At 41.8% G+C, this 22904-nt stretch overlaps 1 protein-coding gene across 2 annotated transcripts in view; it reads left to right on the top strand.

Annotated features, from left to right (window-relative positions):
- The window catches only part of LOC144597200 (tau-tubulin kinase 2-like), a 169315-nt gene that overhangs the window by 45915 nt on the left and 100496 nt on the right, over nt 1–22904 (top strand). For both annotated transcript variants that reach the window (XM_078406200.1, XM_078406199.1), the window contains exons 3-4: nt 8079–8226; nt 19521–19594. In XM_078406200.1, coding sequence (XP_078262326.1) covers nt 8079–8226; nt 19521–19594 — 222 coding nt within the window. The remainder of the gene's footprint in view (nt 1–8078; nt 8227–19520; nt 19595–22904) is intronic.

Raw genomic sequence — 22904 nt, 5'->3', positions numbered from 1 at the left:
TGTGCCTTTTGGACCTGGTCCATGTAGTAGAGATCCATGTTGGGATGTTGGGAGACCCGGTGATGGTGCTGTAATGACAAGATGGTTTGGATGGTGCTTTGTTGGCGATGGTCATTGCCAATGAGCTGCATGATGATAATGTTACCTATCTTACTTTCCACTCCATCTCTTAACATTGTACAGATTTTATAATATATGGTCATGGATGCCTTTAGTATGTAGTGAGTTAGGAAAGGAATAAAACTTGTGTGACATTTGGTGTTGGCAAACATGCAACAACAGGTTTAAGATTGGAAATGATGGAAGATTTATTTTCCTAAAGGACTTTAGGGAATAAGATGAGTTTATTTTATAGCAATCTGGCAGTTCCTTGTTCATCAATCAGTTTGGTATGTCTCAAATGGCGCTGAGCAATTTCTAAAGATGCACCATGAAAAGCATCCTATCATGATGCATCATAGTTTGGTTTGGCTACCCAGTACATTATGTAAACCTGCCTCAGGGAAAATGGCCAATATAATTGCCCATTCTCTTCTCATCTCTTTAGCCAGGTACAAAAGCTTGAAAGCGAGTACCACCAGATTCAAGGACAGCTTCTTCCAAACAATGTAACCCACCAGGACGGCAGTGGAACTAGTACCAAGACTAGGTTGAGGGAGGGCCGGAAAGAGGGGATGTAAGGGTTACTTGAAGTTAGAGAAACCATTATTCATACCGCTGGGATCATATCATCATATCATATATATACAGCCGGAAACAGGCCTTTTCGGCCCACCAAGTCCGTGCCGCCCAGCGATCCCCGTACATTAACACTATCCTACACCCACTAGGGACAATTTTTACATTTACCCAGCCAATTAACCTACATACCTGTACGTCTTTGGAGTGTGGGAGGAAACCGAAGATCTCGGAGAAAACCCACGCAGGTCACGGGGAGAACATACAAACTCCTTGCAGTGCAGCACCCGTAGTCAGGATCGAACCTGAGTCTCCGGCGCTGCATTCGCTGTAAAGCAGCAACTCTACCGCTGCGCTACCGTGCCGCCCACAATATGAGGTGCTGTTCCTCCAATTTGTGTTTAGTGTCACTCTGACATTGGAGGGAGGCCCAGGACAGAAAGGTCAGCGTGGGAATTGGAAGTGGAGTTAAAGTGTAGGTTGCAAGCTACCTAAGCGGATTATGAGGAATAACTTGTAACCTGACGGTATGAACATTCAATTCTTCAATTTGAGGCAATGAATCTAATAACCTCCTCCCCTCCCCCACCCCCTGCCCCCTCTCTTCCCTGTGCCCTACCTGGATTTGCACCTATTTCTTCAAATGTTTTCACTATCATGGTACATGTGAGAATAAACCATTACCATAGCCATTTATTCACAAAATGCTGGAGTAACTCAGCAGGTCAGGCAGCATCTCGGGAGAGAAGGAATGGGTGACGTTTCGGGTCGAGACCCTTCTTCAGACTGATGTCAGGGGGGCGGGACAAAGGAAGGATATAGGTGGAGACAGGAAGATAGAGGGAGATCTGGGAAGGAGGAGGGGAAGGGAGGGACAGAGGAGCTATCTAAAGTTGGAGAAGTCGACGTTCATACCACCGGGCTCCAAACTGCCCAGGCGAAATATGAGGTGCTGCTCCTCCAATTTCCGGCGGGCCTCACTATGGCACTGGAGGAGGCTCATGACAGAAAGGTCAGACTGGGAATGGGAGGGGGAGTTAAAGTGCTCGGCCACCGGGAGATCAGTTTTGTTGATGCGGACCGAGCGCAGGTGTTCAGCGAAGCGATCGATCGCCGAGCCTGCGCTTGGTTTCGCCGATGTAAATAAGTTGACATCTAGAGCAGCGGATGCAATAGATGAGGTTGGAGGAGGTACAGGTGAACCTTTGTCTCACCTGGAAAGACTGTTTGGGTCCTTGGATGGAGTTGAGGGGGGAGGTAAAGGGACAGGTGTTGCATCTCGTGCGGTTGCAGGGGAAAGTGCCCGGGGTTGGGGTGGTTTGGGTAGGAAGGGACGAGTGGACCAGGGAGTTACGGAGGGAACGGTCTCTGCGGAACGCAGAGTGGGGAGGAGATGGGAAGATATGGCCAGTGGTGGGGTCCCGTTGTAGGTGACGGAAATGTTGGTGGATGATATGTTGGATCCGCTGGCTGGTGGGGTGGAAGGTGAGAACGAGGCCATATACCATAGCCATACTCCACCATACCATTGGTGATGCCAACCTCGTCCAGATTTATTTAATCAATCAAATTTAAATTCCGTGATGATATTTTAACTTTCATCTTTAGATCCTACAGGGTGTTTTTTTATCAAAATGTTCACTGTGGTTTGTGTTTCAGGTTTTAATATTCAAGGAAATGTAATTAATTTTAACAATGGTCTGTGTGAGCCATGGAATTTAACTTGGACAGGTGTTGAAGTGTTCTATTTTAGGAAGTTAAACCAAGGCAAGACTGGTTTCAGTAAATGGCAGGTCATTGAAGGGGTTGTGGAACATAGACCAAGAGGTACAATTACATAGTTCCCTGAAAGTGGCGACACAAGGAGAAAGGGTGGACAAGAATGAGTTTCACACATTTTCCTTCATCAGTCTGGGCATTAAGTACAAGAGTGAAGAAGTCATGTTGCAACAGTAGAAGACATTGGTGAGACCATAGTTGCATTGTGTGCACTTCTAGTCACCTAGCTATGGGAAGGATGTAATTAAGCTGGAAAGGGTGCAGAAAAGTTTCACAAGGATGTTGGAGGATGTATGTTATAAGGAGGGATGATATAGGCTGGGGCTTCTATCCCTGCAGTGCTAAGGGATGACCCAATTCTTGTTTATAAAATGAGGGTTATATTGTCACGTGCAACAAGAAATGATGAAAGATTTGTTTGGCCTGTTATTCAGGCAAATCATAAAAGTACATTAAGTAGTGCAAAAGGAAAAACAAATAATAGTGTAAAATATAGTGTTACAGCTACATAGAAAGTGCCGATGAAAAAGAAGTGCAAGGGCTGCAATGAGGTAAATTTGGAAGATTGGAGAATTCATCCTTAGGATATGAGAGGTTTGTTCAAGAATCTGATAACAGTAGGGAAGAAGCTGTTGGCATGTGCTTTCAAGCTTGTATTTTCTGCCTGAGTCACTGTCCATACTTCCCAGGGTAGGATTAGTATGGGTGGGTATTAGTATGATGGCCAGCGTGGACGAGGTGGGCTGAAGGGGAAGCACCAATGTCTATATTGTATAACTCTATGATTCTTTGACTCCAAGACTAGCCTTGAGGATCTCTGAAGGAAACCAAGATTTTCATACACTTGGTTCTTTTAGTTTGCAAATGTTTCAGTCTTGTCCTGCGATGTGTGCTGGGTTGTTGTTGGATTTTATTTTCACTTTCAATTCACATGTTTACCACAATTCACAACTAAATGTTGGAAACTCCATTAATTGTGTGATTGTTTGGTTGCAGATTAACTAGATTGATTTTTTAATTATGCCTGGTACTAGCCTGACATCGATGGTGGGGGAAAATGCTGGAGTTGATTATCAAAGATGTAATAGTAACGCTTGTGGACAGCAGGAACAGGATCGGGCCAAGTCAGCATGGATTTACGAAGGGGAAATCTTCTGGAATTTTTTGAGGATGTAACAGTAAAATGGACAAGGGAGAGCCAGTGGATGTAGTGCACCTGGACTTTCCGAAAACCTTTAAAGTCCCACACAGGAGATTAGTGGGCAAAATTAGAGCACATGGTATTGGGGGTAGGGTATTGACAAGGATAGAAAATTGGTTGGCAGACAGGAAACAAAGAGTTGGGATTAACGGGTCACTTTCAAGATGGCAGGCAGTGACTAGTGGGGTGCCGCAAGGCTCGGTGCTGGGACCGCAGCTATTTACAATATACATTAATGATTTAGATGAAGGAATTAAAAGTAACATTAGCAAATTTGCAGATGACACAAAGCTGGGTGGCAGTGTGAACTGTGAGGAGGATGTTATGAGGATGCAGAGACTTGGACAGGTTGGGTGAGTGGGCAGATGCAGTATAATGTGGATAAATGTGAGGTTATCCACTTTGGAGGCAAGAACCGGAAGGCAGATTATTACTTGAATGGTGTCAGGTTAGGAAAAGGGGAAGTACAACGAGACCTGGGTGTCCTAGAACATCAGTCACTGAAAGTAAGCATACTGGTACAGCAGGCAGTGAAGAAAGCTAATGGCATGTTGGCCTTCAAAGCAAGAGGAGTTGAGTATAGGAGCAAAGAGGTCCTTCTGCAGTTGTACAGGGCCCTGGTGAGACCACACCTGGAATATTGTGTGCAGTTTTAGTCTCCTAATTTGAGGAAGGATATTCTTGCTATTGAGGGAGTGCAGCGTAGGTTCACAAGGTTAATTCCCAGGATGGCGGGACTGTCATATGATGAAAGAATGGAGCGACTGGGTTTGTATTCACTGGAATTTAGAAGGATGAGAGGGGATCTTATAGAAACATGTGAAATTATTAAGAGATTGGACATGCTAGATACAGGAAACATGTTCCCGGTGTTGGATGAGTCCAGAACCAGGGGCCACAGTTTAAGAATAAGGGGTAGGTCATTTAGTACTGAGATGAGGAAAAACTTTTTCACACCGAGAGTTGTTAATTTGTGGAATTCTCTGCCTCAGGCAATGGAGGCAGATTCACTGGATGCATTAAAAAGAGAGTTCGATAGAGCTCTTAGGGCTAGCGGAATCAAGAGGTATGGGGAGAAAGCAGGAACGGGTACTGATTGTGGATGATCAGCCATGATCACATTGAATGGCGGTGTTGGCTCGGGGCCGAATGGCCTACTCCTGTACCTATTGTCTCTGTATCTATGTAATTTGCCCTTCATTGTTTCTGTGGCCTAGTTATAAAGGTAATGAAGATTATGCCAGGATAGACACAAAATGCTGGAGTAACTCAGTGGGTTAGGCAGCATCTCTGGAGAGAAAGAATGGGTGATGTTTCAGGTCGAGACCCTTCTTCAGACGGAAGTCAGGGGAGGGAGCGGGACAAAGATAGGATGTAGTCGGAGACAGGAAGACTAGTGGGAGAACTGGGAAGGGGGAGGGGATAGAGGGGGAAAGCAGGGACTATCTGAAGTTAGAGAAGTCAATGTTCATACCGCTGGGTTATAAACTACCCAACTCCTGAAAGTAGAGCCCTCCGCTCACTCTGCAGCAAACCCGACTTAGTTATCAAACCTGTCGACACGGAGGTGCCGTGGTAGTCTGGCACGCTAGCCTCTACCGGACTGAGGCCAGACGACAACTCTCAGACACCTCCTCCTACTTATCCTTGGACCATGACCCCACAGACAATCACCAGGCCTTAATCTCTAACACCATTACTGATCTCATCACTTCCGGCTCTCTGCCCTCTAAAGCCTCCAACCTTATCGTTCCCCAGCCCCACACGGCCCAATTTTACCCTCTCCCCAAAATCCACAATCAGAACTGTCCTGGCAGATCCATTGTTTCTGCCTGTTCATGTCCCACTGAATTAATTTCCACCTACCTCAACACCATCCTATCCCCCAGGTCCAATCCCTCCCTACCTATGTCCAAGAGACCTCGCATGCTCTCTGTCACCTCAATAACTTGCGTTTTCCAGGCCCCCACTCCCTGATCTTTATTATGGATGTCCAGTTACTCTCCACCCCCATCCCCCACCAGGAGAGTCTTAAAGCCCCGTTTCTTCCTCGACCACAGAAAGAGCCAATTTCCATCTACCAATATTCTCCTCCGCTAGCATAGCTGGTTCTTACCCTCAAACCCTCAACAACTTCTCCGTTGACTCCTCCCAGTTCCTCCAAATCCAAGGCGTAGCTATGAGCACTCGTATGGGCCCTAGCTATGCCTGCCTCTTTGTTGGGTAGATCAAACAATCCCTGTTCCAGGCGTACACTGGCCCTATCCCCGAACTCTACCTCCACAACATTGACGACTGCATTGGTGCTACCTCTTGCACCCATGCAGAACTCACTGACTTCATCAATTTCACCACTAATTTCCATCCTGCTCTTAAATATACTTGGACCATCTCCAACATCTCCCTACCCTTTCTGGATCTCACCATCTCCATCACAGGAGACAGACTTGTGACTGACATCTACAACAAGTCTACTGACTCCCATAGCTATCTTGACTACACTCCTTTCCACCCTGTTTCCTGTAAAAAGTCTATCCCCTACTCCCAATTCATCCCTCTACACCGCATTTGCGCCCAGGATGAGGTGCTCCATAATAGGGCATTGGAGATGTCCTCATTCTTTAGGAAACGGGGCTTCCCCTCTTCTATTATAGATGAGGCTCTCACTAGGGTCTCCTCCATATCCCGCAGCTACGCTCTTGCTCCCCCTCCCCCTATTCGTGCCAAGGATAGAGTCCCCCTTGTCCTCGCCTTCCACCCCATCAGCCGTCGCATACAACAAATTATCCTCCAACATTTCCGCCACCTCCAACGGGATCCCACTACTGGCCACATCTTCCCATCTCCACCTCTTTCTGCTTTTCACAGAGACCGTTCCCTCCATCACTCCCTGGTCCACTCGTCCCTTCCCACCCAAACCACCTCCTCCCCAGGTACTTTCCCCTGCAACCGCAGGAGATTCAACACCTATCCTTTTACCTCCCCCCTCGACCATCGAAAGACCCAAACAGTCTTTCCAGGTGAGGCAGAGGAGGGGCGGGATAGGTGTTCCTGCACTTCCTCCAACCTCATTTATTGAATCCGCTATTCCAGATGTCAACTTCTCTACATCGGCAGGACCAAGCGCATCCTCGGCGATTGTTTCGCTCAACAGCTCCACTCAGTCTGTCTTAACCAACCTGATCTCCCGGTGGCTGAGCACTTCAACTCCCCCTCCCATTCCCAATCTGACCTTTCTGTCATGGGCCTCCTCCATTGTTAGTGAGGCCCAGTGCAAATTGGAGGAACAGCACCTCATATTTCGCTTGGGTAGTTTACACCCCAGCGGAATGAACATTGACCTCCTACTTCAGATGTCCCACCTTCCCTCCCTATCCCCTCCTCCTTCCCAGTACTCCCACTAGTCTTCCTGTCTCCGACTACATCCTATCTTTATCCAGCCCCCTCCCCTGTCATCAGTCTCAAGAAGGGTCTCGACCCGAAACGTCACCCATTCCTTCTCTCCAGAGATGCTGCCTGGCCCGCTGAGTTACTCCAGCATTTTGTGTCTACCTTCAATTTAAACGAGCATCTGCAGTTTTGTTTTCCTATACATTATGCCAGTATATGTCGTCGGGGATTGCAGTGGTATACATTTCTGCTGCCGGTAATTGTACGCGGTCTCCTGGCTGTTCAGCGTTCAACTGCCAGGTGTTTTTTATTCTTTTACATCTTTTTATTCCTGGTGTTTAGGCTTAAGGAGTACTTAATTCTCAACCAAATAATTATCTGGTCATGATGAGAAACATATAAAATTCTTAAAGGATTGGATAGGCTCGATGCAGGAAAAATGTTCCTGATTTTGGGGGAGTCCAGAACCAGGGGTCACAATTTAAGAATAAGGGGTAGGCCATTTAGGTCTGAAATGGGGAAAAGCTTTTTCACCCAAAGAGTTGTGAATCTGGGGAATTCTCTGCCACAGAAGGCAGTGGAGACCAATTCACTGGATGTTTTCAAGAGGGAGCTAGATTTAGTTCTTATGGCTAAAGTTATGGCTACTGATTTTAGATGATCAGCCATGATCATATTGAATGGTGGTGCAGCCTCGAAGGGCCAAATGGCCTACTCCTGCACCTATTTTTTCTATGTTTCTAAGACCAGGCAAGAGGTTTGTGAAGCTTGTGTGCAGATTGGTTATTAGATTTGTACATGAGTGGAGACTACATGTAAAGTACTTAATTTACTGCAAATCATTTTGGGAAGCCAATGTCTTAAAAGGTCTTAAAATATGTCTTTATTTTCTATTTTTGAATAGGTTACTGGAAAAATAATGCACAAGGTGTTTACTATGCTTGTAAAACTGGTGTACCAGTTGTAAATTAATGTAATTAATTCACCCATTTCATTCTGGAATATTGAGCAATTTTTTTTTGTCTTGCAGTTGAAAAAGATTGGAGGTGGAGGCTTTGGTGAAATCTATGAAGCTGTAGACTTTTTGACCCAGGAAAATGTTGCTCTCAAGGTGGAATCAGCCCAGCAACCAAAACAGGTTCTCAAAATGGAAGTTGCTGTTTTGAAGAAGCTGCAAGGTTAGTTCCAATGTTATATTTATTTAGACAGTTCTTTATTTCGTTAGGTCAATTTCTGTGGGCTGGATAACCTGAATAATCTGCTCACCCGCTAGCTTGTGTGCACTAGCTTGCTTGCTGAATTCCCCATTGCTGTTGGAAATCTTTGTGCCATCTATAGATTATTGGTGTGTGTGGGGTGGGGAGGCAGGTAATGTAACAAGTATTGATGACACGTCATTGACTGAAACCCGTGGACACAGATTTGTCTTTTTTGATCTGAGAAGTGGTTTCATACCCACCCCTATTCTCAATAAGCACACTTCAAAGAAACTTTATTGAGTTTTTCCATGCTAGTTGCCAGGTAAAAAAATCAACTCTGCTACTTGCTTATTCCCCCTTCTAAAAAGGATCAATATTTTCCATCCACTGCAAAGTCAAAGCTTGGCACTAAGTCTTCCCAAGATCTTCCTCACTGTTTTCCTTCTTCCCTTCCCCTAACATCCCCAATTATAAATGTCTAACTAATTCCCACCTTTTCTCTCACGCCACAATCCAATCAAGAAAACCTATATCTTCCTGCTGTCTTATTCAGTCAGAGGCATTTGCCTGATAATGGTATAGAAGAGAAATGCTAGCAGAGAGTGGGTTGAAGGAAAGGGAGAGGCCACTTGCTTTGCACCAGGCAAGAGATCTGGTAATCAATGGCACATTGTGAGACCAGAGGGCAGTTCAGCAATCACTGTGGATCAAGCTACCTTCTAACTCAAAATGCAGCTGAGCATCAGAACCGTCCACTACTATCACCTCTTCCTGAGCTTTTGTACAAAGATGATGCCTGTGTGGCGCAGTTTATTTTGTTTGCAATTGATTTGTAATCATCCTATTTGGTTGTTGGGCAACACAATCATAATTAATTTCTATTACCGAGCATTTTTTACTTCAACCATGCTAAGTATTTCCAGATCAATTTGCTATAATGGTCTTTGAATGAATCATAGAATCATTTAAAAAAAGTACAGCCCTGGAGAATGTCATGGAAGTTATTATTCTCTCCTGATATGAAAAAGGGGACTATTTGGATTGATCCTGCTTGCCAGCTCTTGGGTCAGAGCTTTGAATACTTTTTGTGCTTGTTGTTAATTGTAGGACTTGCTGCCTTTGGGCCCCTTCTGCGCCCTGAGGTGTCAACTAGGGGGAAGGAATGGATTTTTGTAGGTTGAAATGATCAGACCTAATAAAATCTAATGGCCTCCTCAGTAACCAGACATCTTAGCTGTCTACATGTGTAGCTGCCTTCTAAATGATGACTTGGAATCAGCTGGAATTTGGAGTTTTAGTGATGTTGTTAACCGAATGTTAGACTTTTGATCCTCTTTCTGATAAAAGACACAAGGGTCGGGTATGGAATACTCAGTAAACATTGGTAAAGCTCAGCCTTCTGCAATTTTGTCTTGAGCATGCAAAATACAAAAATCATCTTTCTGTGGTGACTTTTTGTACACAGCAGGCTGTATCCTTGATAGAATCTGAAATCTGATGATAGTGGTGTACAAAATCAGTGAAAGAAAATAAAATGTCGCTTTTCCAAAGGGCAATATGAAAGAGTATGCATCAGGCCTGCTTATAATTGTCTGTACCAAGTGATCAAACAAAGTTAATATTATTTGTTTCTAAGCCTTTGAATTTAGTTCATAGTAGAGGAGAGTGAAAATCAGTTTTTTTGTTTTAAAATTTAACAAGATTCTGTTTACAATTGTTTTTATTAAGCAGGATTGAGACTACCTATGAAATAAATAATGTTTATTTTTCCTCTATGGGAGAGAGAAATTCTGTGAAGATATTTCCAGTCCACTATCAAAGTACTGGTTTAATGACAAGAGTCATGATTGGCCAGAGATTTTGAATGACCAAATGCTATGCTGTAGGGTTAGTGCAATAATGTGTAAAACATTTGGATCACAAGACCACTGTTTTAATCAGAAGTATGATTTAAAGTTTGTTTAAGATTAAATAGTTGTGCTAATTCAACTTCAGTCAATATTGATTACAGTGAATTCCTATTTAATGATTCAAATTATTTTGCATGCATTGCATTGATTTAAGATGCAATGTCTCATTCCAAAATGGCCTCATGAGTTACTTTGAGTCTGATTCCCAGCTCTGGATTCTTCAGCCAGAGAAGTCATCCTCCCTTATCTAATCTATCGAGTCCTCTGAAGAGTTTTGTGGTATTTCAATTCCCCCCCCCCCACCCCAGCCAAAACCAGTCAGGTGAATATTCACAGCATTCCTTTTATGTCAGGTTTTCTTTAGGCTTTAAAGAAAATCAAAATTCTTATAATAATCCAGTTGTGATGTTACTAAGGCACTATATAGCTGATGCAAGTCATATTTCTATATTTGAAACTCATTGCAATAAAGGTCAACATGTTGTTTTCTTGTTGAAATGTCTGTTGTATCAGGTTGTTAGCCTTCAAGACTAACCAGGTCACCTTCATATGCTATATTTCTCCCACTATTTAAAAAGCACGTTACATTTCTGCAATCTTAATGTTTCCAAATTATATGTATGAAAAATGTTGCTATCAGTGAAGTGAATCAATAACTAAACAGTTTTGTGGAGCAGAACTCATTCAGATGATGGCATTAGACCATTTTAAGCAAAGTCTTTATTTAACTCATCAAAAATTGAGTAAGCGATTGTACAAATTGCAGATTTTGGAGAAACAAAATTTCTGAAAACACTTAGCAAGTCAGGCATTATCTGTGGAAAGAAACAGTCAATGTTTCAGGTCAAAGGCCACTTTATCAAAGATTTTTCATTGGAGTGGAGACGGCTGAGGGGAAGCTCATTGAAATACACGTAATTATGAGGAACATAGATAGATTAAATAATCTCAATGCTAAATGACCTACCTTTTATTCTTAAACTGTGATCCCTGGCTCTGGACTCTCCCAACATCAGGAACATTTTTCCTGCATCTAGCCTGTCCATTCCTTTAAAAATTGTACATGTTTCTATAAGATCCCCAATCATCCTAAATTCCAGTGAATACAAGACCAGTCGACCCATTCTTTCATCATATTGTCATGTGTACTGAGGAACAGTGAAAAGCTTTTTTTTGTTGTTGCGTGATATCCAGTCAGCGAAAAGACTCTGCATGATTACAATCAAGCTGTCTACAATGTACAGATACAGGATAAAGGAATCATGTTTAGTGCAAAATAGAGGTATTTAAAACCAGAAATCAGAGTTAAGCTAAGGATTGGTTATTTAAGAGGGGATGTGAGGAAGAATTGTTTACATCCAGCGGGTAGTTGGAATCTGAAATGTATCGGCTGAGGGGGTGTTGGATGGAGAGATTCTCAATATTTAAGTATCTAGATGAACACTTGATCTCTGAGGCGTGGAAGGCTGCAGGATAAATGCTTATAAATGGAATTGATTTTGATGGGTAATCAGTTGTTGCCATGGTTACAGTGGGGGTGAAGGGCCAGTTTCTGTGTTGTATGATTCGACAAAATCATTTAATTAGTAGAAACTCTTAAAAAATTAAGTAATCATTCATTTGAATTTAAAATTGTAGCCACACTGAATACTCATGTACAAAACACAATCTATATTTTGTGTATATATTGCATCTTATAGAACTGCTTTATAATTTCAATTGAATTGGTTTTCTTTTTCAGGTTAAGGTAACATATTTCAGATGAATCTAATTGAAATAGTTTTTTTTAATATCTATCAATATTTCATTAGTTGCTTAAGGTTACCACAGCATCTAGGTCAACTGGGAATGTGGGCGAAGTATCGGCAGATGGCATTTAACTCAAAAGTGTAAAGTGATTCATTTTGAGAAGTTAAAGAGCAGGAGCCCTGAAGAGTGTTGTAGTACAGTGATCTCTGGATACAAGTACATAGTTCCCTGAAAGCGATGACACAATTAGACTGAGTTTTGAAGAAGGCAAATGGTATGCTTGCTTTCAACAGTCAGGGCATTGAGTACAAGAGTTGGATTGTCATGTTACAGGTGTCATGTCCAAGCTGTTGGTGAGACCACACATGTCGTATTGTGTGTAGTTCTGGTTGCCATGCTATCAGCAAGGACATGATGAAGTGCAAAAGAAATTCACAAGGTTGGAATAGAAGGTTTTGAGTTTTAAAGAGAGATTGGATAAGCTAGGACTGTTTTCTCTGGAGCAAAGGAGGCGGAGGGGTGGCGAAGGACCTTCTTGAGATTTATAAAATCATGAGGGACACAGAGAAGGTGGTTGACAAATCTTCTTCCCAGGACAGGAAATTGAAAACTAGATGGCATAAGGTTATGGTGAGAGTGGAATGATTTGTAGGGGAGTGTGTTTTCTACGCATGGTAGTGGGTATGTGAAAAAAGCTGCCGGAGGAAGTGATAGAGGCAGGAACAATTATAGCATTTAAAAGACATTTGGACAGGTACATGAGAAGGGAAGGTTTTGAGAGATATGTGCCAATCGCAGGCAATTAGGACAACCTCTATTGGGCATCTTGCTCAGCATGGACAAGTTGGATCAAAGGGCTTGAAAATCCCAGTGGCTACCGTGAACAAAGACTGACCTGGCAATCACCATGAACATTCCAGCAAGCTGCCGAGAACAAGAACAGAGCTGGCGGCCACTACTAACATCCCAGTGGGCCATCAAGAACAAGGATGGACCCGGCTGCCGTGAACAAAGACCAACCTGCAGGGGAAGCTTGGAAGCTGCCAAGTTCGGGCCCGAAGACTGGAGAGTCAAGGAGGAGGGAGCTGCTGGCGACTATGGATGCACGGAATGGGCCTGTAGGAGAGGGACCGGGATATTGCCTCCAGCGCCTGCAAGGTTGGTTGCTGGAGGTTCCCTCGGGACAAAGATGGTCGATCGAGGAGAGGGGTGTCTGTTGGCGGGCTGAGCAGTCTGAGGGTGGTGGAGGAGGCCCTGCAACAGCCTGGGGCTTGCCTGGATCAGGGGTGCTCCAGTGCATCCAGTATCTGGACTGGACTTTTGACTTTTTCTTTTTCCTTTGTAAATGGAGCCAAAATATGACAGTGGGTGCAAGAATTTCACTGTGGTAACGTGATAATAAAGAACCATTGACGTACTTTATACAACCTGGATTAAGGTTCATTTCTCGTGTCACTGTTGTATAGACCCTTTATGAGTTGACATCCAGTGTCCTGTGTGTGTGGCTCTTCATGCCTAAAGAAAGCTATACTTACCAAAGAGGGAGTGCCATGAAGCTTGACCAAACTATTTTGTGGCACGCAGGACTGCTGCATGAGAAGAGATAGGATCTACTAGGCTTGCATTTGTTATACAATGGAAGAATGAGGGGTCTCATGGAAATGATGGACACTTTCAACGGGTTTGGTAAGTTAGATGTAGGGAGGATATTTTTCCTGACTGAGGTTGTGGTTTAGAACGGGGTGACTGTAAAGGTATTGAGTAAAACATTTAGGAGTGATATTGGAAATGTCATCTCTCCAGCAGGAATGAACATGTGCAAATCTGTATTGCAGAAAGCTATGGAGGCTGTCGCTGAATAAACTTGATGAAGAGATAGGTTTCCTGGCATCAAGAAATCAAGATTTTGTTTACAGCAGCATCATCAGGCACATGGACTCGACACACAAAACAAACTGCATATAAATTATACATATAAATTGCACACAAAATTCCTAAAAGAACGATGCACAAAATACGACATTGGTGCAAAACATAATTAGAAAAAAATGTCCATGGGCAGTACAAGAGGTGGACGTAGCATTCTGTTGTTCCATTGGACCAAGTTTAAAGAGCTGAATCTCCTACCTTTTTCTGTTTCTGCTCCATTGTTCAAACCATCTATATCATTCTGGAGTCCAAATCTTTCTTTGGACTGTTTTCACATTTGGGGAAAGTCTCGATCAAAGGGACATAACTGCAAGGTCGGGCCAGGTTATTTAAAATGAAGCATGTCAAAATTTCTTCCCACAAAGGGAGGTGAATCGCTGGAATTCTTTGCTAGGGTGGGTGGTGGAAGCTGGATCATTAGAAGTTTTTAAAGCTTTGATAATTGAATATATGGTGAAATGGCACATAAGAGTTGAGGCCAATATAGATCAGCATGAACATATGGAATGGTGGGACAGGTTTGAAGGGCCTGATTGCCAACTCATGCTCCTTGTGTTGTATTCTGAGGCCTTTTGTCAGAAATGAAGACTGTTTTGACCTGGAAGTGCCAGGACTAGTTTTCTTCCATTAGATAGTACACTGTTGACCTGTTGGAGAAAGGAGCTGGTAAAGCTGTCATGGCAGTTTCACCTTCAAATAACTTGACCAATGAGTGGAATTAATAGCTAATAATGAAGGATAAATGAAAGATGGTGATGCCTGTGATTGATCACTTGGATAAACTGCTCCAGAAAGCAATGAGGCCCATCAATGAGATGCTGGAAGAGGTACCCAAAGCTTTTGGGATATCTGCTGCACTCTACGCTTTGGTATGTTGAATGCATTCCATGTTTTACTCAAGAGACACCTGGCATATTGAGAGGCATTTCACATCCACCTGAATCAACTGAAGTTGATAGCTGAACATGTTAACGTTGGTGATCTGAGGGACTTATTAATCTGTGACAGGGATTTGTGTGGAATTTGAGATGCAGTATTGAGAAGTGCCTAAGATTAAATCTGAGCACAACAAATGTAGGTAGGTATTGAAAGCTGTCAAATATCATCAGTTAATGAGTTGGATGAACAGAGGGTATAATTATATTCAGGCTTCCAAACAAACACAAACAGCAGTTTGATATAAATATTGTGATAAATGCATAAGAAACACAGCTTATGGAAAGAAATGTTGCAAATACATAAATATGAAATGCTTCAAATACATTAAAATGAAATGCTTTTCACTGTGATGCAAAATAATTCTATCAAAGTGAATAGGCTAGTTCACAATGTTCCTCTGAGAGATCCAAAGGAGAATATGATGACATTTAAGCCATGACATTGAATCCAGGTAGAGAGGAAGTGGTACAGCTGTTTGCAGCTAAAGGATATCTGGTAAGCAGGAGGAGTTTAAAGGTGAAATAGGGATAGTTCAGGGCCAGTGCTTTCCTGTCAGAGTGAAGATCAATGCTGGCAGGAGTACGGAACCCTGGAAGAAGAGAGATCTTGGTTAAGAAAATTGAGGCAGATGTCAACTATAGGCAGCTGTGATCAAATTAATCTCTTGAGTATAGGGGCTGTAGGAATAGACTTGAGGGGGAAATCAGGAGGACAAAGGATATGGAAAGCAAAGGAAAATCCAAAGAGATTCTACACATAATAAGGGCAAAACAGTAACAAGGGATCCTTAAATAACAAGCCCATCTATGTTTAGAGGCACAGGAGATGAGCAAGGTGTTAGAAGAGTTCTCATCTGTATTTACCATGGAAATAGACAGAGATGATAAGGGCACTTGAGGAAGTTAATAATGATGTCTTGAAGAGAGTCCATATTACAGAAGCTGGTAAAAGAGTGCATACAACAGAGGTCTTAAAACGCATAATTGTAGATACATCCCTGCGGACATGATCAAGTACAGTGCCCTCCATAATGTTTGGGACAAAGCCCCATCATTAGTTTATTTGCCTCCTTACTCCACAATTTGAGATTTGTAATATTAAAAAAATCACATATGGTTAAAGTGCACATTGTCAGGATTTAATAAAGGGTATTTTTATGCATTTTGGTTTCACCATGTAAAAATTACAGCAGTGTTTATACATAGTCCCACCATTTCAGGGCACCATAATGTTTGTGACACAGCAATCTCATGTAAATGAAAGTAGTTATGTTTAGTATTTTGTTGCATACCCTTTGCATGCAATGACTGCTTGAAGTCTGCAATTCATGGACATCACCAGTTGCTGGGTGTCTTCTCTGGTGATGCTCTGCCATCTTTAGCTTATGCTTGCAGCCATCTTTAGCAAAAATAATGCTAAAGCAACAGAGTTTTTCAAAACTAAAAAATGGTTAATTCTTGAGTGGCCAAGTCAATCACCCGATCTGAACCCAATTGAGCATTCAGATCGGGTGATTGACTTGGCCACTCAAGAATTAACCATTTTTTAGTTTTGAAAAACTCTGTTGCTTTAGCAGTATTTTTGGGATCATTGCCTTGCTGTAGAATGAACTGCCGGCCAATGAGTTTTGAGGCATTTGTTTGAACTTGAACAGATAGGATGTGTCTATGCACTTCAGAATTCATTATGTTACTACCATCAGCAGTTGTATCATCAATGAAGATAAGCGAGTCAGTACCTTCAGCAGCCATACAGGCCCAGACCATAACACCCCCACCACCGTGTTTCACAGATGAGATGGTATGCTTTGGATCTTGGGCAGTTCCTTCTCTCCTCCATACTTTGCTCTTGCCATCACTCTGATATAAATTAATCTTCATCTCATCTGTCCACAAGACCTTTTTCCAGAACTGTGGTTGCTCTTTTCAGTACTTCTTGGCAAACTAACCTGGCCATCCTATTTTTGCAGCTAACCAGTGGTTTGCATCTTGCAGTGTACCTCTGTATTTCTGTTTATGAAGTCTTCTGTGGACAGTGGTCATTGACAAATCCACACCTGACTCCTGAAGAATGTTTCTGATCTGTCGGACAGGTGTTTGGGGATTTTTCTTTATTATAGAGAGAACTCTTCTGTCATCAGCTGTGGAGGTCTTCCTTGGCCTGCCAGTCCCTTTGCGATTAGTAAGCTCACCAGTGCTCTCTTTCTTCTTAATGATGTTCCAAACAGTTGATTTTCGTACACCTACAGTTCGGCTGATGTCGCAAACAGTTTTATTCTTGTTTCTCAGTCTCATAATGGCTTCTTTGACTTTCATTGGGACAAGTTTGGTCCTCATGTTGATAAACAGCAATTGAAGTTTCCAACGGTGATGGAAAGACTGGAGGGAAGACTAGGTGCTGAGAGCTCTCTTATACCTACATTAAGGAGGCATTTAAACACACCTGAGCAATTACAAACACCTGTGCAGCCATGTGTCCCAAACATTATGGTGCCCTGAAATGGGGGGGGACTATGTATAAACACTGCTGTAATTTCTACATGGTGAAACCAAAATATATAAAAATGGCCTTTAATAAAATCTGACTGTGCACTTTAACCACATGTGATTTTTTTTTTTTCTATTGCAAATCTCAAATTGTGGAGTACAGAGGCAAATAAATAAATGATGGGTCTTTGTCCCAAACATGGAGGGCACTGTATCTTCTAGGATGTTGTGGGAAGCTAGGAACAAAATTGCAGGGTCCCTGGCAAGGATACTTGTATCATTAATAGCCGCAGGTGAGTTGCTGGATGACCTAGCAAGTTTGCAGATGATACAAAAGTGGGTGGTTTTGCAGATAGTGAAGATGGTTGTGAAAGATTGCAGCAGGATCTTGATCGATTGGCCAGGTGGGCTGAGGAATGGTTGATGGAATATAATACAGAGAAATGTGAGGTGTTGCATTTTGAGACGTCTAACCAGGGTCGGACCTACTCTGAGTGGTTGGCCTCTGGGGAGTGTTGTAGAGCAGAGGGATCTATGAGTGCAGGTGCATGGTTCCTTAAAGGTCAAGTCACAGGCAGATAAGGTGGTCAAAAAGGCTTTTGGCACATTGGCCTTCAGTCAGGGTATTGATTGTAGAAGTTGGAGGCTATGTTGCAGTGTATAAGACGTTAATGAGGCTGCATTTAGAGTATTATGTTCGGTTCTGGGCACCATGTTATCGGAAAGTTATTGTCACACTTGAAAGGATTCCAAGATGATTTGAGGATGTCACCAGGAATAGAGTCTGAGATATAGGGAGAGGTTGAGTAGGCTGGGTCTCTATTCCTTGGAGTGCAGGAGGATGAGGGGTGATCTTATAGAGATGTATAAAATCATGAGAGGAATAAGTCGGGTTGATGCACAGAATCTCTTGCCCAGAATAGGGTAAGTGAGGACCAGAGGACATAGGTTCAAGGTGAATGGGAAAAGATTTAATAGGAATCTGAGGGGGTAACTTTTTCACACAAACGGTGGTGGGTGTATAGAATGAGCTGTCAGGGGAGGTAGTTGAGGCTGGGACTATCCCAACGTTTAAGAAACAGTTAGACGGGTACATGGATAGGACAAGTTGGGAGGGATATGGACCAAACGCAGGCAGGTGGGACCAGTGTAGCTGGGACATGTTGGCCGGTGTGGGCAAGTTGGGCCAAAGGACCTGTTTCCACACTGTATCACTCTGACTCTATGACTTAGAGGGTGGCTAATGTTGTGCCTCTATTTAGGAAAGGCTGCAAGGAAAAGAATGGGAACTACAGACTAGTGAGCCTGACATTTTTAAATTGGAAGAAAGGTCTTGACCCGAAATGTTACCCATTCCTTCTATCCAGAGATGCTGGCTGGCCCACTGAATTACTCCAGCATTTTGTGTCTATCCCAATGTAAACCAGCATCCTTCAGTTCCTTCCTGCACATTTTTAAATTGGTGTAGATTATCCACAAGTACTCAGAAGCTGTGTCCTATTATCTGGATTATAAAATGGTTTTAATTATTGATCTACTTTAACAATTTATTAAGGAAAAGGGAATTTATTTGGTTAACAGCTTTACATTTCATGGATGCATCAGTGTTGGTTTATTGCTGGCAAAATGATGCATATAATGTTCAAAGGTGCTAAAATAGCAGAGGTTGTGTCTAACCTGAGTTTCAACAAGCTCTAAAAATGGCTGGAGTTACTCAGCATGCCAGGCTGCAGCTGTGGAGATGGAACAGAATTAATGTTTGATCACTTTTTATCACAATGCTGTCTGCCTGATATGCCGAGTATCTCCAATTATTTTTGATTTCTAATTCAGTATCTGCAGATTTTTATTCTTTGTAACCGGTGAGAAAAACACAAAGTATTGGTGAGAAAATTAATGCAGAAATTGTTACACATAAAAACATTTCACTCAACTCTGAAATGTATGCATGTGCTCAGACTAATGCTTCTGGATTCAATGATGAAAGGCTATTTCAATTCTGATCCTTGCACTTCATGCATAAGTCTTCCATTCTTGCTGTTGTCATTTCGTAATCCATTGGCTATAAATGATAATTTCCTGCGTGGTATTGGATGATCATACTGTTTAATCATCTGAAGAGTGAACAATGACAATACTAAATTAATGCTATTGGATAGATTGTGTAAGGGCTCTTCAATGGATGCATTTCTTCCCCCAGATTTTACACACATTTTTATGTGGAACTATTAATGATTTTTTTCCTCCTTTTTTGCACTAGGGAAGGATCATGTTTGTAGATTTATTGGCTGTGGAAGAAATGACCAGTTTAATTATGTTGTTATGCAGCTGCAGGTGAGTTTTTGTGCTATTAGTAAGTTTTTCACCTTATTCTCGAAATACCTTATTCATAATATTATTAAGGTCGCAAAAAAAGAATAGTTAGTTTTGATTGATTTCTTGCTCACACAAAGGGTCAGTCTCCTTTCGGAATGATTCCATCACTAATTAAGAATGCTGTTCATGGGGCTGTTTTACATCACACCAGCCTTTTTATTAAATTGTTTGTTGAATTCCCTGCTCATAATATCAGTACAACAATAATGAATTTCTACTTAGAGTGATACAGTGTGGAAACAGGCCCTTCGGCCCAACTTGCCCACACTGGCCAACAATGTCCTAACTACACTAGTCCCATTTGCCTGCGGCTTGGTCCATATCCCTCCAAACCTGTCCTATCCATGTACCTGTCTAACTGTCTCTTAAACGATGGGATAGTCCCAGCCTCAACTACCTCCCCTAGCAGTTTGTTCCATACATCTACCACCCTTTGTGTGAAAAAGTTACCCTTCAGACTCCTATTAAATCTTTTCCCCTTCACCTTAAACCTATGTCCTCTGGTCCTCAATCCCCGTACTCTGGGCAAGAGACTGTGCATCTACCCAATCTATTCCTTTCATGATTTTCTACACCTCTATAAGATCCCCCCTCCTCCTCCTGCACTCCATGGAATAGAGACCAGGCCAACTCAACCTCTCCTTATAACTCATGGCAACATCCTCGCAAATCTTTTCTGAACCCTTTCAAGCTTGACAATATTTTTCCAATAACATGGTGCCCAGAACTGAACACAATATTCTAAATGTGTTCCCACCAACATCTTATACAACTGCAACATGACCTCCCAATTGGTCTAATAAAATGACTTAGAACTACCTTTTAGAAATAGGCTTGGCTTTTTGTCATTAGTCATCCCATTATTCACTAACTAATATGTTGCATAGCTCCATATATTCATCTTTTCCCCATATTCCCTATACATGTGGTTAATAAAAATTTTAAGACATAAAACCCATCCAATGACCTGCCTTTAATTTTCATTTTCGGATTGATATTCAAAATCTGTGTTTCCTCACCGGTCTTGAAAAGCCTGGCCCTAATTTGTCATCCAACCACCTAACTAAAGAGACTAATTTCTCCTACTCATGAATTTCAATAATATATGGAAAACTTTTAAACTAATATTATCCCATAACTTCCTAAATTCCCAAATTACAATTGTTCTTTATGTAATTGCCACACATAATTTATCAAATTGTTATGTTGACTTTGCACTACCTCCAATGCAAATGTATCCTCCCTCAGGTCTGGATCTTCTCTAAATACTGAAGGTGTAGTTTTACCAGGTGTGTCTAGCAAAGGCATAACTTTGACCTCCTCCTGCTGAACTCACTGATTAGAAAGAGGAGCAATCAATCAACAAATTGATAACCATTTGTATGTGTCCATGACTTTTTAATGATGCGTATATGTTAAAAGCTCAGATTTGTTTCAATCTCCAGTGCTTTTTGCTTTTCACGATTTGGAAGATACTGTATTTTTCTTTTAGATATAAAATGAATGGCTTTGGATTTGCCTACCCTGAAATCCATTTGCTGCAGTATGCCTGTGTTGACATCCTAAGTTAACATCCCACCTTTGTTAACTACATAAAGTTGTGATCCATTTCTCTATCTTTTCAATTGCACCTATCCTGACTTAGCCAAGAGGAAAAAAACTGATAAAATGACAAGCAGTCTTTTATGCCAACCCATTAATTTCTATTTGGAATAACCCACATGTTTTGAAATCTTTGGTGTTTAATGTTCCATCCACCATCATTTAGTTGTCGTTTTTGCTGTCACAGTAGGCATAGCAAAATGCATTGAACTCATTGAATAGGCTTAAGTGTACAGAGTGCATTCAGTGGAATACATTCGTGTCATCAATTTCTGTGAACTAATTTTCTTAGAGCTTTGGAGTTAACCCTTAAATGCAGATGAAAATCATGGCAAACTATGTTAAAAAAGAAAACTTCCCAGAACAGGAAACCACATACAAGATACTGAAAGCATTAGGTGAAGTAAGAACACAAAGAAATGCAGGCAGAGTTTGAGGTCACACTTAATATACTGGATAAAGAATACTGAAAACAATGATGGAAGATTCTGAGATTGGAGAATGGAATACTAACTCCAGAATTAAGCAAAATACAAATATTTCAGGTTAGGGCTTTTAGTGTTCAAAGCTGACTCGCATATATGTGTAGGAAGGAACTGCAGATGCTGGTTTAAACCGAAGATAGACGAAAAAAGCTGGAGTAACTCAGCGGGATGGGCAGCATCTCTGGAGAGGAATTGGGTGATGTTTCGAGTCGAGAACCTTCTTCAGAAGTCTGAAGATGGGTCTCGACCCGAAACGTCACCCATTCCTCTCCAGAGATTCTGCCTGTCCCGCTGAGTTACTCCAGCTTTTTGAGTCCATATTTGACTCGTATATAGCCTGAACAAAAGAAGACTTGGTGGAGAAAGCTGAGCTTTGCAAAGAAAATGACTAAATATTGCCGAATTAGTTGTTTCTCACATTTTAAAATGTGACATAATCCCGTCTACAGCAGCTTTATGGTGAAGGCTTATCCTCAGCTACTTCAAATCTAAATGACTAACATATTCAAGAATTTATTACAAAATTGAATCCTGGTGATATCTTAAATGCTGATGAAGTAGCCCTTTGTATAAATGCTAAATATACTTTACCAAGCCAAAGGCCAAGCAACCAAAAGATTGGGTGTCTTCTTATTGCGAGAAACATGTCGAGAACTGCAAATCGCAGCTTGTTACTTATCAGCAGGATCAAATGGCAAAGATGCTTCACTCTGTTAGGCAATTGACGGGCACATGTGCAGCAAACTGAAAGGTGTGGATGCCATCAATAATTTTTACTTAATGGGTTCAGTAGCTTGATTGATGCATACAGTTTCAGAATCGCCAAGATCTTCAGGCAGATCCCTACTGTACGCAAACCATGAAATTATTTTCTACCTTTCACCCTGTTTCCAAGCAAGGTAATTAATTTGCCTTCATTTCTATCTGCTTCAACTTTTGCCAATTGTCTCCTGTTGGGGATCTCATGAAATGCTTTACGGAATTTAATACAAAAAACCTTGGTCATTTTGAGGCTTGATGTATCTTTTATAAATACATCTTTAGGATTTTTCAAAGTTTTATTTGGTATCATGCAAAATACCCTTTTCATCATAGTTTGCAAATTAGTTTTGAAATATACCATGGAAACAGGTCCTTCATCCCACTGAGTCCACGCTGAATATCAATCATCTGCCAACATT

Source organism: Rhinoraja longicauda, chromosome 10 (genome assembly GCF_053455715.1).
Source record: "Rhinoraja longicauda isolate Sanriku21f chromosome 10, sRhiLon1.1, whole genome shotgun sequence".
Taxonomy (NCBI): Eukaryota; Metazoa; Chordata; class Chondrichthyes; order Rajiformes; family Arhynchobatidae; genus Rhinoraja; species Rhinoraja longicauda.
This window is presented reverse-complemented; position numbering and strand designations above follow the sequence as displayed.